The 16,385-nt window shown below is 43.4% G+C and overlaps 2 protein-coding genes across 2 annotated transcripts; both read right to left on the reverse strand.

Annotated features, from left to right (window-relative positions):
* Nucleotides 1-6,724: 6,724 nt before the first annotated feature.
* On the reverse strand, nucleotides 6,725-7,627 carry LOC142846857 (methyl-CpG-binding domain protein 3-like 2B). The gene is made up of 2 exons (XM_075967639.1): nucleotides 7,526-7,627; nucleotides 6,725-7,357 (listed from the first exon to the last, which is right to left on the reverse strand). The coding sequence occupies exons 1-2, from the start codon at nucleotides 7,625-7,627 to the stop codon at nucleotides 6,725-6,727; spliced, it is 735 nt and encodes a 244-aa protein (XP_075823754.1).
* Nucleotides 7,628-14,760: 7,133 nt separating this feature from the next.
* On the reverse strand, nucleotides 14,761-15,663 carry LOC142846858 (methyl-CpG-binding domain protein 3-like 2B). Its single transcript, XM_075967640.1, has 2 exons — nucleotides 15,562-15,663; nucleotides 14,761-15,393 (listed from the first exon to the last, which is right to left on the reverse strand). The coding sequence occupies exons 1-2, from the start codon at nucleotides 15,661-15,663 to the stop codon at nucleotides 14,761-14,763; spliced, it is 735 nt and encodes a 244-aa protein (XP_075823755.1).
* Nucleotides 15,664-16,385: the final 722 nt, after the last annotated feature.

The following is a 16,385-nucleotide window of genomic DNA, read 5'->3' on the forward strand; positions in this document are numbered from 1 at the left end:
CGGAATTGCTGGAAATGCCAGTCTTTCTCTTCAAATTCGCCTTTTACATAGGAGGAGAGATAGGTAATCAAATTATCAGACAATCCAGCCTACAGATAAACCAATGAGTGTTAAAACTTCTAGGGGAGCCGGGTGGTGGTGGTGGCTCACCCTTTTGATCCCAGCAATGAGAGGCAGAGGCAGGCTAATCTCTGTGTTGGATGCCAGCCTGTTCATAAAGCCATTTCCATGACAGTTGAGAGACTATTAAAAAGAAAATCCTGTATTGAAATCACAAGTGGACAGGCGGTGGTGGTGTACACCTTTAATCCCAGCACTCGGGAAGCAGAAGCAGGCAGATCTCTGTGAGTTCGAGGCCTGTCTGGTCTGCAGTGAGTTCCAGGACAGCCAGAGTTACACAGAGAAACACAGCCCCAAACAACAAAAACAAGCAAAAAAAAAAAAAAAAAAAAAAAAAAAAAAAAAAAAAGCTAGTTCAAGGACAAGTAGGGCTATTACACAGAGAAATCCTTTTCCGAAAAAAACTTTACCTGAGAAAAGTTAGAGGAAAATTGCCTCTTGTTAAGGGGCCTGGGATAGGAGTGTTGTGTTCTGAGTTAAACAGTACTAAGTTAAACAGTTAAACAGTACTAAAGTAAACAGTATTAAGAACCAAATCCTTGTTCACAGTTGGAAATGACTTTATTGTAATCCCTCTCTTAATGTAATATTTTTCTTATAAAAGTTAAGATGTTGAGTGCTGGGATAATTTTCCTCCCTGACAGTTGTAAAACAATTCCTGTAGCCATAGCCAGCTTAATTGAAGAACTAGATACTGGATAACCCCAACCCTAACACTAACCCTGATTAGTCAGGCTTCTCTAGAGTCACAGCCATATAAAATGAATATATATAGGAGGTTAAGGTTATGACTTACAGGCCGTAGTCCCACAATGGATGGCTATGAATGGAAGTTCAAGAATCCAGTGGCTGCTCAGTCCCACCAGGGCTGGCTATCTCGGCTGGTCTTCTGTGTATCCTGGAATCCTGAAGAAGTAGACTCCAGTGAAGGAATGGTTGTGCTGACAAGGCGAGGGCAAGTGAGCAAAGACTGAACCTTTCTTCATCCATTGTTAATATATAGGCTTCCAGGAGAAGGTGTGGCCCAGATCTGGATTAATGGGGTGTGTCTTCTGGCCTTTAGATCTGGATCAAGATAAGGGGTGGTGACACGTGCCTTTAATCCCAGCTCTCAGGAGGCAGAGGCAGTAGGATCTCTGTGAGTTCGAGGTCAACCGGGTCTACAGAGCAAGTTGCAGGGCAGGCCCCAAAAGAAAACAGATAAACCCTTTCCCAAATAACAAAACAAAACAAGAACGATCTGCATGAAAAACTGGTTCCTTCAGGCCAAGATGTGGATGAAAAGTCTGTGTCTTCTAGCCTTAAGATCCAGATCCAAGGCAGGTTGTCTTCATGTCGCATGATCGCGACCACAGGTGCGCCCTCCATGTCTGGATTGAATTTCACTCCAGGTATAGTAAAGTTCACAACCTGTTCTGGAACTGGTTCACAGATTTCTGCCAGCCTCTGCCTCCTAAGATCTGGGATTAAAGGCGTGTGCCACCACCGACCGGGTCACTTATATAATTTTAATTCTACATTATTTTCATCTATTTCGCTTTGTTTCTGGTATGAGCTTAGGGCCAGGAAAGCTGGTAGTCAAGAATTCAGCGTTTATTAGGGAACTTGGAATTTCCTGTTTCCTGAAATCTTTGATATGATCCCTATAAACCTGTGAACACTTGCCAGGATATTCACTAGCTACTAGGTCTATCTCTGTTGCAGCGCACACTACACCTTCTTTTTTCCCCTCACTTTTTAATATATATTTTTAAAAAGTAAACTATCCTTTTTCATTTTGCATACCACTCCCTCCACCTGTCCCATTTTCTCCACCATTTCCCCCTAACAATCCCCCATCTACTCCCCAGGAAGGGCGAGGCACATGTCTCTGAGGAAAGACCTCATTATATCCAGGCTGAGCAAGGTTCATGCAAAGAGAAGGGGTTCCAAACGGCCAGTACAAGCAGCAGGGATAAATCTTGTTGCCGGTGCCAGTGGCCCCACATTCAGCCCCAGCCATACAGCTGTCACCCACATTCAGGTGTTCTAGCATGATCCTATTGTAGTTCCTTCCCTGTCTTACTGGAGCTCAGAAAATTTTCTCAGTAGGTGTCTCCATCATGGTCTTGACCCCTTTGCTCATATTCTCATCCTCCCACTCTTCCACTGGAGTTCAGGAAATCAGCCACTGCTCTGCTGTGGATCTCTGCCCCTGTCTCCATCAGTTGCTGGATGAAGGTTCTATGGTGACATTAATGGTGACATCAGTCTGACTACAGGGCAAGGCCAGTTCTGGCATCCTCTCCTCTATTGCTTAGTGTCTTAGCTGGGGTCATCCTTGTGGATTCCTGGGAATTTCTCTAGTGCCAGGTTTGTTGCTAGCCCTATAATGGCCATCAATGAAATGTGTCTTTCCTCGTTCTCCATCTCTATCCTTCCCACATTGCAACCACCTCTTTCCCTCTCTCTCCTCCCCCTCTTCCCATTTTCCCTTCCCCTTCTTTCTTCCTTCTCCCAAATCCCCATGCACCCAATTTTGTCAGGAGATTCTTGTCTATTTCCCCTTTCCAGTGGAATTTATAGATGTTTCTCTTTGTTCACCTTGTTACTTAACTTCTCTAAAATTCAGGAGTATGGGCTCGTTTTTCTTCCTTTAGAGCGAGTGTCCACTTACGAGTGAATACATATCATGTCCACCTTTCTGGGTCTGGGTGACCTCTCTCAGGATGTTTTTTTCTAGTTCCATCGATTTGCATGCAAATCTGCTGTAGGTGGGTCTTCTATAATTCTGTTGCTTTCATTGGTTAATTAATACGGAAACTGCTTGGCCTCATAGGTCAGAACATAGGTGGGTGGAGTAGACATAACAGAATGCTGGGAAGAAGGGAAGTGAGGCAGATGCTATAGCTCTCCTCTCCAAGATGGACACAGGTTAAGATCCTTTCGTTAAGCCAGCACCTCGTGGTGCTACACAGATAATTAGAAATGGGTTAATCAAGATGTGAGAATTAGCCAGTAAGAATCTAGAGCTAATGGGCCCAGCAGTGTTTAAAAGAATACAGTTTCCATGTTGTTATTTCGGGTATAGAGCTAGCCGTGCGGGAGCTGGACGGGAATGCAGCCCACTGCTCATTTCTACACAAGTTTCACGATGTCATTGTTTGTTACCGCTGATTAGTACTCCATTGTGTAAATGTACCACATTTTCTTTGTTGATTCTTCACTTGAGGGGCTTCTAGGTTGTTTCAGGTTCTGGCTATTACGAATAATGCTGCTATGAACATAGTTGAACAAATATCCTTTTTAATATGATTGAGCATCCTTTGGTATGTGCCCAAGAGTGGTATTTCTGCGTCCTCAGGTATTTTGATTCCAGACTGCACCTTCTTATTTATACATTTCTAGTGGTTCACGCACACATCCTTTGGCTACTTCTGCTATGTAGATCTGTTTATGGCATTGTGCGATATTGTGTCAATTGTCATAGTTATTTCAACAAAAGCATTAATGTGCTGTTGATATAACATATGAACACTCTTGGAGGAAGGTCATTGGCTAATAAAGGAACTGCCTTGGCCCATTTTATTGGTTAGAACATAGGTAGGAGGAGTAAACAGAACAGAACGCTGGGAGGAAGAGGAAGTGAGCTCAGACTCCACAGATCTCCTCTCCCGAGCAGACGCCTCAGAGAGACGCCATGCCCCAGCTCCGACCCAGGATGGACTTAGGCTAGAATCTTCCTGGTAAGACCGGTGCTCAGGGATTATTAGAGATGGGTTGATTGGGATATCAGAATTAGCCAGTAAGGGCTAGAGCTAAAGGGCCAAGCAGTGATTAAAAGAATACAGTGTCCGTGTAATTATTTCGGGGCATAAGCTAGCCGAGCAGGCGGCTGGGGTGTTGGGGACACAGCCCCGCTGCTCTTATTACTACAGAACACACACCGTTATGTACTATATATGGCACTGTATCAATACACTAACTAACCATAAATATATTAATGCATATAGAATGATCTACCTTTCTGCTAGATTTTCTTTCTTCCTTTCTGTCTTTTCCTTTTCTCTCTCCCTCTCTTTGTATTTCTTTTTTGTGTTTATATTTTCTAGGAAAAATATAATATCATTGATTTGTCAAAAGGCCTTTGCTCTTTTACTAGAGCTGATTAATTTTCAAAACAATATGAGAATCAATATAGCAAATCTCACAATCAAGCCCCAGCATAACTCTCCTTTGGTTAATTAACTATGTATGTGATATATAATAATTTTGAAATTTCTGAGCATTTTATTTTTATCATGTAAATATTAAAAGTTCCCTTATGTTTTTAACTGTTTGATTCCTGCTGTGTAGGAAGTCTGACCTGTATGTAAATGTCTTGTGAGCTAATCATGATTGTCTTGATAACTATGTAGTTAGCTATCTTCAGTTCTGAAGGGGGATAATTCAATCCTATTGCTCCTAATCATTTTGCCTCCTTTTTAAAAAAATGTGTATGCTTCTTACGAAATTTGAGGGCTGTCATCTGCAGTGACAAGATCTCTTCTGGAACAGTGCTAAGCTGGCCCTTTGTTCAGTTTCTCACCCTGTTCTCAGTGGCTGCCTTTGCACACATGGATCTCCCTGTTCATCCTGCAGGCCTCCTGTGCCGAGGGCCCCAAGATGGCTTAGTTCTCCTGGCTCCAAATTTCATCTTGGATCCAGATGCTAAATTTGATTTTCTCTTTATTTATTTTGTGTTTCTATTCAGAAGTATACATTTCTGCTAATGTTTAAGAATAGGTTTTCTGCACCTCCACACAATGATACGCTCCTGCGCCAACACAGTAAGTCAGATTGAGCCAAATTGAAAAAGTTTAGCAAAATATTTATTGAGGAAAACAACTCAGTGTGGGTTCTCAGGTTCCAGAGATCGAGGCAAGAGAGAGAAGTCCCCCTGAACTAAAACAGGGAGATTTTATAGGCTGAAGGCAAGAGGTGATGATGTGTCCACCACAAGGTGGGCTGGAGCCCAAGTCTGAACAAAAGTTGAGCGCTTAGGTGGAGACTTAGGTGGCTGCCAATTTCAAGGTAGGAAGCTTCAGTGCTTACCAACAATGCAAGAATAGATGTTGGGGCACCTTTCCTTTGTTTGGAGACTCTAATCAGGCAGGGCTGGGGCGGGGAACGGGGATTCCCTGACAAGGCAGGGGTGAGCCAGAATCTCCAACTGAACATTTAAGGCAAATTGGGTCTACAGTTATCTGGAACTCATAGCATCTGGATTGGCTTTTGCCAGGAGACTCACCACTGCATCATGGAAACAGTGAACAGACGTGGTCTTTAGGCTCTAACAGGTGCTCGCTGTTTTGCTGACTCCTAGAAGACTAATCATGATGCCTTCCCTCCCTGGGAGGGCTACATCCCTTAGCCAGGATTTTCCACCTCTGCTGTGCACCAGGATAACTGAAAATCTTGTCCAAATGCCTGCTTTTCCTTCAGCAGGTCCAAGATTTGCATTTTTCACTAGCTCTCTATAGTCCCTGCTTTCAGTAGGAAAGTGAAGCCCACAGAAAGAGATTATCTATGTAATTCCACTTTCAAAAATTAATTGCTGCCAATGGTGGTGGTGCACGCCTTTAATCCCAGCACTCGGGAGGCAGAGGCAGGTGGATCTAAGTAAGGCAGAGGGATCTCTGTGATGTCGAGGACAACATGTTCTACAAGAGCTAGTTCGAGGATAGACAGAGAAACCCTGTCTCAGAAAAGAGAGAAAGAAAGAGAGAGAGAGAGAGAGAGAGAGAGAGAGAGAGAGAGAGAGAGAGAGAGAGAGGAAAGGAAAGAAATAAAGAAAGAAAGAAAGAAAGAAAGAAAGAAAGAAAGAAAGGAAGGAAGGAAGGAAGGAAGGAAGAAAGGAAGAAAGGCAAGAGAAAGAGAGATAAAAAGAGAGGGAGAGAGAGAGAAACAAAGAAAGAAAGGGAAAAGAAATTGTTCACTTAAAAAAAACTCAGTTGGAGTTCTTGAGCCTGTAGAGATGGTAACATCACAATGACAAAATGTTGGGCATGCATTGTTTGAGTAAGAAATGCTCACCTAGTGATGCTTTAGCAATCAGACAGTAACAAGTAGGAGGTATTATCAAGATATAATCTTCAGGCCAAGAGGTGGTTGTTCACACCTTATATCCCAGCACTGAGTAGGTAAAGACAAGCCGATCTCTGTGGGCTCAAGGACAGCCTGGTCTACAAAGAGATTATCTGGACAGGATCCAAAGATAAACAGAGAAAGCCTGCCTTAAAAAACAATAAAAGTAAAAAATAAAAATCAACACTGGTTACAGTTTTACCTTTTAAAAAGAGCTTTAAATGGAGGCATTGTGGTATTCAATCATCAGGGTAGGGTTGTTTTATTGAAACAGACAATTAATGCTATAGGAGGTAGCGGTGCAAGCCTTTATTTAAAACCAAACCCCTGGCGGCTCTTGGTTCATAGCCAGCCTGATCTCCAGAGTTCCAGGACAGCCAGGGCTACCCAGAGTAAACCTATATCGAAAAACAAAATAAAACCCAAAAGCCCTACAAAGAAAAGGAAGTTCCTTCGTGGAGTCCACCATGCTCACACTTTCCACCTTTGCTTCTTCCACTTAGTCATCACCACTCCATCCCTCCATGTTCTCTTCCTGCCTGGCAAGCCTGTCTAATTCTAAGGCCTCCGCCAGTCTCTTCCTGGCCCTCGCCACCCTCCGGGACTGTCTCCGGATATCCGCAGCAGTTACTTGTTGAAGGTTAACAGATGGCGACATCTCAAGAGCCATTGGCACTGTCACCCCTTGACTGTAGGATGGAGGTGGCGACTGCTCACGAGCCCCTCGCACTGTCCCTTCTGACCTCGGGGACTCGACAGAGGTGAACCTTGAAGTGTGCAGACCACTGACACCACTAGGAACCATGGCTCCAGCCCGCATCCTTCGTGCAGTTCTTTTTGCGGGATTAGAAAGACACAGTGGACCTAGTAGGTTCCCTGTACCGTCTTCAATGTGATATTCCTGCAGCCTCCTGAATGTACAGAGCTGCTGGGGTTTCTCCAGCGTCTCCTCTTGCCTCTTGTGCCTGGTGGTATTTTCAGGGTGGGCCGTTATTCTGGTCACAGAACTTTTGAAGATGCAACTGGTCACAGGAGAAGTTGCCCTCGCTCGGCGTTTGCTCTTGTGCTTGTTCCGGACAGCCTGGATCCTCTTCTGTAATTTCGGAGGTATTATACTCCTTGTGAGCCTTCCCTTTAAAAAGAAAGTAAAATGTAAATAACACATGGATGGAAACTACTAAGAGTTATGCTGAATTTTCTCAGCTCGTGGTTCTTCTATTATCCCTTTTCTCTGAAGAAATGGGTCTCAGATCACAGGATGGGCTAAAGTCTTCTGTGAAAATTTCTAAATGTCAAATACCTGTAACCCAAAAATTTCTAGGGTGGGGCCCAGAATTACAATGTGTGCTGGGTTCCCAATGTTGCTACAATAAAGACTCTCATCATCGGGCTTCAGGAACATCTAGATTTGATACTATTACGGATAGGAAGCTAGGGGTCTCTACACACTGATTCCCTCCATCTAAGTTTATGGAGGAACACTCTAGATGTTCATGTCAGGATAAAAATCATCCACCAAAGCATTTCACACAAAGACGCCTTGTCATTAGGAGCTGATAAAGTATATTTGAAATTTCTTCCAGCAAATTTTAACAAGTAGTTAATAGTTTGTGCCGATTACAACTAGGCATTAAATTAGAAAGGTTTATATGTAAAAAAAAAAACAAACCAAGAATGAACATTCTACAATTAGTATGAATTATGTACTCACGATCAAAGGCTGGCTTGGAAATAAGTTTCCTGAAGGTCCCTCCATGGTTTCAGAGCTGGTCAGAAAGATTCCACTACTGAGATGTAGACAGGCCCGGAATTGCTGGAAATGCCAGTCTTTCTCTTCAAATTCGCCTTTTACATAGGAGGAGAGATAGGTAATCAAATTATCAGACAATCCAGCCTACAGATAAACCAATGAGTGTTAAAACTTCTAGGGGAGCCGGGTGGTGGTGGTGGCTCACCCTTTTGATCCCAGCAATGAGAGGCAGAGGCAGGCTAATCTCTGTGTTGGATGCCAGCCTGTTCATAAAGCCATTTCCATGACAGTTGAGAGACTATTAAAAAGAAAATCCTGTATTGAAATCACAAGTGGACAGGCGGTGGTGGTGTACACCTTTAATCCCAGCACTCGGGAAGCAGAAGCAGGCATATCTCTGTGAGTTCGAGGCCTGTCTGGTCTGCAGTGAGTTCCAGGACAGCCAGAGTTACACAGAGAAACACAGCCCCAAACAACAAAAACAAGCAAAAAAAAAAAAAAAAAAAAAAAAAAAAAAAAAAAAAGCTAGTTCAAGGACAAGTAGGGCTATTACACAGAGAAATCCTTTTCCGAAAAAAACTTTACCTGAGAAAAGTTAGAGGAAAATTGCCTCTTGTTAAGGGGCCTGGGATAGGAGTGTTGTGTTCTGAGTTAAACAGTACTAAGTTAAACAGTTAAACAGTACTAAAGTAAACAGTATTAAGAACCAAATCCTTGTTCACAGTTGGAAATGACTTTATTGTAATCCCTCTCTTAATGTAATATTTTTCTTATAAAAGTTAAGATGTTGAGTGCTGGGATAATTTTCCTCCCTGACAGTTGTAAAACAATTCCTGTAGCCATAGCCAGCTTAATTGAAGAACTAGATACTGGATAACCCCAACCCTAACACTAACCCTGATTAGTCAGGCTTCTCTAGAGTCACAGCCATATAAAATGAATATATATAGGAGGTTAAGGTTATGACTTACAGGCCGTAGTCCCACAATGGATGGCTATGAATGGAAGTTCAAGAATCCAGTGGCTGCTCAGTCCCACCAGGGCTGGCTATCTCGGCTGGTCTTCTGTGTATCCTGGAATCCTGAAGAAGTAGACTCCAGTGAAGGAATGGTTGTGCTGACAAGGCGAGGGCAAGTGAGCAAAGACTGAACCTTTCTTCATCCATTGTTAATATATAGGCTTCCAGGAGAAGGTGTGGCCCAGATCTGGATTAATGGGGTGTGTCTTCTGGCCTTTAGATCTGGATCAAGATAAGGGGTGGTGACACGTGCCTTTAATCCCAGCTCTCAGGAGGCAGAGGCAGTAGGATCTCTGTGAGTTCGAGGTCAACCGGGTCTACAGAGCAAGTTGCAGGGCAGGCCCCAAAAGAAAACAGATAAACCCTTTCCCAAATAACAAAACAAAACAAGAACGATCTGCATGAAAAACTGGTTCCTTCAGGCCAAGATGTGGATGAAAAGTCTGTGTCTTCTAGCCTTAAGATCCAGATCCAAGGCAGGTTGTCTTCATGTCGCATGATCGCGACCACAGGTGCGCCCTCCATGTCTGGATTGAATTTCACTCCAGGTATAGTAAAGTTCACAACCTGTTCTGGAACTGGTTCACAGATTTCTGCCAGCCTCTGCCTCCTAAGATCTGGGATTAAAGGCGTGTGCCACCACCGACCGGGTCACTTATATAATTTTAATTCTACATTATTTTCATCTATTTCGCTTTGTTTCTGGTATGAGCTTAGGGCCAGGAAAGCTGGTAGTCAAGAATTCAGCGTTTATTAGGGAACTTGGAATTTCCTGTTTCCTGAAATCTTTGATATGATCCCTATAAACCTGTGAACACTTGCCAGGATATTCACTAGCTACTAGGTCTATCTCTGTTGCAGCGCACACTACACCTTCTTTTTTCCCCTCACTTTTTAATATATATTTTTAAAAAGTAAACTATCCTTTTTCATTTTGCATACCACTCCCTCCACCTGTCCCATTTTCTCCACCATTTCCCCCTAACAATCCCCCATCTACTCCCCAGGAAGGGCGAGGCACATGTCTCTGAGGAAAGACCTCATTATATCCAGGCTGAGCAAGGTTCATGCAAAGAGAAGGGGTTCCAAACGGCCAGTACAAGCAGCAGGGATAAATCTTGTTGCCGGTGCCAGTGGCCCCACATTCAGCCCCAGCCATACAGCTGTCACCCACATTCAGGTGTTCTAGCATGATCCTATTGTAGTTCCTTCCCTGTCTTACTGGAGCTCAGAAAATTTTCTCAGTAGGTGTCTCCATCATGGTCTTGACCCCTTTGCTCATATTCTCATCCTCCCACTCTTCCACTGGAGTTCAGGAAATCAGCCACTGCTCTGCTGTGGATCTCTGCCCCTGTCTCCATCAGTTGCTGGATGAAGGTTCTATGGTGACATTAATGGTGACATCAGTCTGACTACAGGGCAAGGCCAGTTCTGGCATCCTCTCCTCTATTGCTTAGTGTCTTAGCTGGGGTCATCCTTGTGGATTCCTGGGAATTTCTCTAGTGCCAGGTTTCTTGCTAGCCCTATAATGGCCATCAATGAAATGTGTCTTTCCTCGTTCTCCATCTCTATCCTTCCCACATTGCAACCACCTCTTTCCCTCTCTCTCCTCCCCCTCTTCCCATTTTCCCTTCCCCTTCTTTCTTCCTTCTCCCAAATCCCCATGCACCCAATTTTGTCAGGAGATTCTTGTCTATTTCCCCTTTCCAGTGGAATTTATAGATGTTTCTCTTTGTTCACCTTGTTACTTAACTTCTCTAAAATTCAGGAGTATGGGCTCGTTTTTCTTCCTTTAGAGCGAGTGTCCACTTACGAGTGAATACATATCATGTCCACCTTTCTGGGTCTGGGTGACCTCTCTCAGGATGTTTTTTTCTAGTTCCATCGATTTGCATGCAAATCTGCTGTAGGTGGGTCTTCTATAATTCTGTTGCTTTCATTGGTTAATTAATACGGAAACTGCTTGGCCTCATAGGTCAGAACATAGGTGGGTGGAGTAGACATAACAGAATGCTGGGAAGAAGGGAAGTGAGGCAGATGCTATAGCTCTCCTCTCCAAGATGGACACAGGTTAAGATCCTTTCGTTAAGCCAGCACCTCGTGGTGCTACACAGATAATTAGAAATGGGTTAATCAAGATGTGAGAATTAGCCAGTAAGAATCTAGAGCTAATGGGCCCAGCAGTGTTTAAAAGAATACAGTTTCCATGTTGTTATTTCGGGTATAGAGCTAGCCGTGCGGGAGCTGGACGGGAATGCAGCCCACTGCTCATTTCTACACAAGTTTCACGATGTCATTGTTTGTTACCGCTGATTAGTACTCCATTGTGTAAATGTACCACATTTTCTTTGTTGATTCTTCACTTGAGGGGCTTCTAGGTTGTTTCAGGTTCTGGCTATTACGAATAATGCTGCTATGAACATAGTTGAACAAATATCCTTTTTAATATGATTGAGCATCCTTTGGTATGTGCCCAAGAATGGTATTTCTGCGTCCTCAGGTATTTTGATTCCAGACTGCACCTTCTTATTTATACATTTCTAGTGGTTCACGCACACATCCTTTGGCTACTTCTGCTATGTAGATCTGTTTATGGCATTGTGCGATATTGTGTCAATTGTCATAGTTATTTCAACAAAAGCATTAATGTGCTGTTGATATAACATATGAACACTCTTGGAGGAAGGTCATTGGCTAATAAAGGAACTGCCTTGGCCCATTTTATTGGTTAGAACATAGGTAGGAGGAGTAAACAGAACAGAACGCTGGGAGGAAGAGGAAGTGAGCTCAGACTCCACAGATCTCCTCTCCCGAGCAGACGCCTCAGAGAGACGCCATGCCCCAGCTCCGACCCAGGATGGACTTAGGCTAGAATCTTCCTGGTAAGACCGGTGCTCAGGGATTATTAGAGATGGGTTGATTGGGATATCAGAATTAGCCAGTAAGGGCTAGAGCTAAAGGGCCAAGCAGTGATTAAAAGAATACAGTGTCCGTGTAATTATTTCGGGGCATAAGCTAGCCGAGCAGGCGGCTGGGGTGTTGGGGACACAGCCCCGCTGCTCTTATTACTACAGAACACACACCGTTATGTACTATATATGGCACTCTATCAATACACTAACTAACCATAAATATATTAATGCATATAGAATGATCTACCTTTCTGCTAGATTTTCTTTCTTCCTTTCTGTCTTTTCCTTTTCTCTCTCCCTCTCTTTGTATTTCTTTTTTGTGTTTATATTTTCTAGGAAAAATATAATATCATTGATTTGTCAAAAGGCCTTTGCTCTTTTACTAGAGCTGATTAATTTTCAAAACAATATGAGAATCAATATAGCAAATCTCACAATCAAGCCCCAGCATAACTCTCCTTTGGTTAATTAACTATGTATGTGATATATAATAATTTTGAAATTTCTGAGCATTTTATTTTTATCATGTAAATATTAAAAGTTCCCTTATGTTTTTAACTGTTTGATTCCTGCTGTGTAGGAAGTCTGACCTGTATGTAAATGTCTTGTGAGCTAATCATGATTGTCTTGATAACTATGTAGTTAGCTATCTTCAGTTCTGAAGGGGGATAATTCAATCCTATTGCTCCTAATCATTTTGCCTCCTTTTTAAAAAAATGTGTATGCTTCTTACCAAATTTGAGGGCTGTCATCTGCAGTGACAAGATCTCTTCTGGAACAGTGCTAAGCTGGCCCTTTGTTCAGTTTCTCACCCTGTTCTCAGTGGCTGCCTTTGCACACATGGATCTCCCTGTTCATCCTGCAGGCCTCCTGTGCCGAGGGCCCCAAGATGGCTTAGTTCTCCTGGCTCCAAATTTCATCTTGGATCCAGATGCTAAATTTGATTTTCTCTTTATTTATTTTGTGTTTCTATTCAGAAGTATACATTTCTGCTAATGTTTAAGAATAGGTTTTCTGCACCTCCACACAATGATACGCTCCTGCGCCAACACAGTAAGTCAGATTGAGCCAAATTGAAAAAGTTTAGCAAAATATTTATTGAGGAAAACAACTCAGTGTGGGTTCTCAGGTTCCAGAGATCGAGGCAAGAGAGAGAAGTCCCCCTGAACTAAAACAGGGAGATTTTATAGGCTGAAGGCAAGAGGTGATGATGTGTCCACCACAAGGTGGGCTGGAGCCCAAGTCTGAACAAAAGTTGAGCGCTTAGGTGGAGACTTAGGTGGCTGCCAATTTCAAGGTAGGAAGCTTCAGTGCTTACCAACAATGCAAGAATAGATGTTGGGGCACCTTTCCTTTGTTTGGAGACTCTAATCAGGCAGGGCTGGGGCGGGGAACGGGGATTCCCTGACAAGGCAGGGGTGAGCCAGAATCTCCAACTGAACATTTAAGGCAAATTGGGTCTATAGTTATCTGGAACTCATAGCATCTGGATTGGCTTTTGCCAGGAGACTCACCACTGCATCATGGAAACAGTGAACAGACGTGGTCTTTAGGCTCTAACAGGTGCTCGCTGTTTTGCTGACTCCTAGAAGACTAATCATGATGCCTTCCCTCCCTGGGAGGGCTACATCCCTTAGCCAGGATTTTCCACCTCTGCTGTGCACCAGGATAACTGAAAATCTTGTCCAAATGCCTGCTTTTCCTTCAGCAGGTCCAAGATTTGCATTTTTCACTAGCTCTCTATAGTCCCTGCTTTCAGTAGGAAAGTGAAGCCCACAGAAAGAGATTATCTATGTAATTCCACTTTCAAAAATTAATTGCTGCCAATGGTGGTGGTGCACGCCTTTAATCCCAGCACTCGGGAGGCAGAGGCAGGTGGATCTAAGTAAGGCAGAGGGATCTCTGTGATGTCGAGGACAACATGTTCTACAAGAGCTAGTTCGAGGATAGACAGAGAAACCCTGTCTCAGAAAAGAGAGAAAGAAAGAGAGAGAGAGAGAGAGAGAGAGAGAGAGAGAGAGAGAGAGAGAGAGGAAAGGAAAGAAATAAAGAAAGAAAGAAAGAAAGAAAGAAAGAAAGAAAGAAAGAAAGAAAGGAAGGAAGGAAGGAAGGAAGGAAGGAAGAAAGGAAGAAAGGCAAGAGAAAGAGAGATAAAAAGAGAGGGAGAGAGAGAGAAACAAAGAAAGAAAGGGAAAAGAAATTGTTCACTTAAAAAAAACTCAGTTGGAGTTCTTGAGCCTGTAGAGATGGTAACATCACAATGACAAAATGTTGGGCATGCATTGTTTGAGTAAGAAATGCTCACCTAGTGATGCTTTAGCAATCAGACAGTAACAAGTAGGAGGTATTATCAAGATATAATCTTCAGGCCAAGAGGTGGTTGTTCACACCTTATATCCCAGCACTGAGTAGGTAAAGACAAGCCGATCTCTGTGGGCTCAAGGACAGCCTGGTCTACAAAGAGATTATCTGGACAGGATCCAAAGATAAACAGAGAAAGCCTGCCTTAAAAAACAATAAAAGTAAAAAATAAAAATCAACACTGGTTACAGTTTTACCTTTTAAAAAGAGCTTTAAATGGAGGCATTGGGGTATTCAATCATCAGGGTAGGGTTGTTTTATTGAAACAGACAATTAATGCTATAGGAGGTAGCGGTGCAAGCCTTTATTTAAAACCAAACCCCTGGCGGCTCTTGGTTCATAGCCAGCCTGATCTCCAGAGTTCCAGGACAGCCAGGGCTACCCAGAGTAAACCTATATCGAAAAACAAAATAAAACCCAAAAGCCCTACAAAGAAAAGGAAGTTCCTTCGTGGAGTCCACCATGCTCACACTTTCCACCTTTGCTTCTTCCACTTAGTCATCACCACTCCATCCCTCCATGTTCTCTTCCTGCCTGGCAAGCCTGTCTAATTCTAAGGCCTCCGCCAGTCTCTTCCTGGCCCTCGCCACCCTCCGGGACTGTCTCCGGATATCCGCAGCAGTTACTTGTTGAAGGTTAACAGATGGCGACATCTCAAGAGCCATTGGCACTGTCACCCCTTGACTGTAGGATGGAGGTGGCGACTGCTCACGAGCCCCTCGCACTGTCCCTTCTGACCTCGGGGACTCGACAGAGGTGAACCTTGAAGTGTGCAGACCACTGACACCACTAGGAACCATGGCTCCAGCCCGCATCCTTCGTGCAGTTCTTTTTGCGGGATTAGAAAGACACAGTGGACCTAGTAGGTTCCCTGTACCGTCTTCAATGTGATATTCCTGCAGCCTCCTGAATGTACAGAGCTGCTGGGGTTTCTCCAGCGTCTCCTCTTGCCTCTTGTGCCTGGTGGTATTTTCAGGGTGGGCCGTTATTCTGGTCACAGAACTTTTGAAGATGCAACTGGTCACAGGAGAAGTTGCCCTCGCTCGGCGTTTGCTCTTGTGCTTGTTCCGGACAGCCTGGATCCTCTTCTGTAATTTCGGAGGTATTATACTCCTTGTGAGCCTTCCCTTTAAAAAGAAAGTAAAATGTAAATAACACATGGATGGAAACTACTAAGAGTTATGCTGAATTTTCTCAGCTCGTGGTTCTTCTATTATCCCTTTTCTCTGAAGAAATGGGTCTCAGATCACAGGATGGGCTAAAGTCTTCTGTGAAAATTTCTAAATGTCAAATACCTGTAACCCAAAAATTTCTAGGGTGGGGCCCAGAATTACAATGTGTGCTGGGTTCCCAATGTTGCTACAATAAAGACTCTCATCATCGGGCTTCAGGAACATCTAGATTTGATACTATTACGGATAGGAAGCTAGGGGTCTCTACACACTGATTCCCTCCATCTAAGTTTATGGAGGAACACTCTAGATGTTCATGTCAGGATAAAAATCATCCACCAAAGCATTTCACACAAAGACGCCTTGTCATTAGGAGCTGATAAAGTATATTTGAAATTTCTTCCAGCAAATTTTAACAAGTAGTTAATAGTTTGTGCCGATTACAACTAGGCATTAAATTAGAAAGGTTTATATGTAAAAAAAAAAACAAACCAAGAATGAACATTCTACAATTAGTATGAATTATGTACTCACGATCAAAGGCTGGCTTGGAAATAAGTTTCCTGAAGGTCCCTCCATGGTTTCAGAGCTGGTCAGAAAGATTCCACTACTGAGATGTAGACAGGCCCGGAATTGCTGGAAATGCCAGTCTTTCTCTTCAAATTCGCCTTTTACATAGGAGGAGAGATAGGTAATCAAATTATCAGACAATCCAGCCTACAGATAAACCAATGAGTGTTAAAACTTCTAGGGGAGCCGGGTGGTGGTGGTGGCTCACCCTTTTGATCCCAGCAATGGAGAGGCAGAGGCAGGCTAATCTCTGTGTTGGATGCCAGCCTGTTCATAAAGCCATTTCCATGACAGTTGAGAGACTATTAAAAAGAAAATCCTGTATTGAAATCACAAGTGGACAGGCGGTGGTGGTGTACACCTTTAATCCCAGCACT

Source organism: Microtus pennsylvanicus, chromosome 3, assembly GCF_037038515.1.
Source record: "Microtus pennsylvanicus isolate mMicPen1 chromosome 3, mMicPen1.hap1, whole genome shotgun sequence".
NCBI lineage: Eukaryota > Metazoa > Chordata > Mammalia > Rodentia > Cricetidae > Microtus > Microtus pennsylvanicus.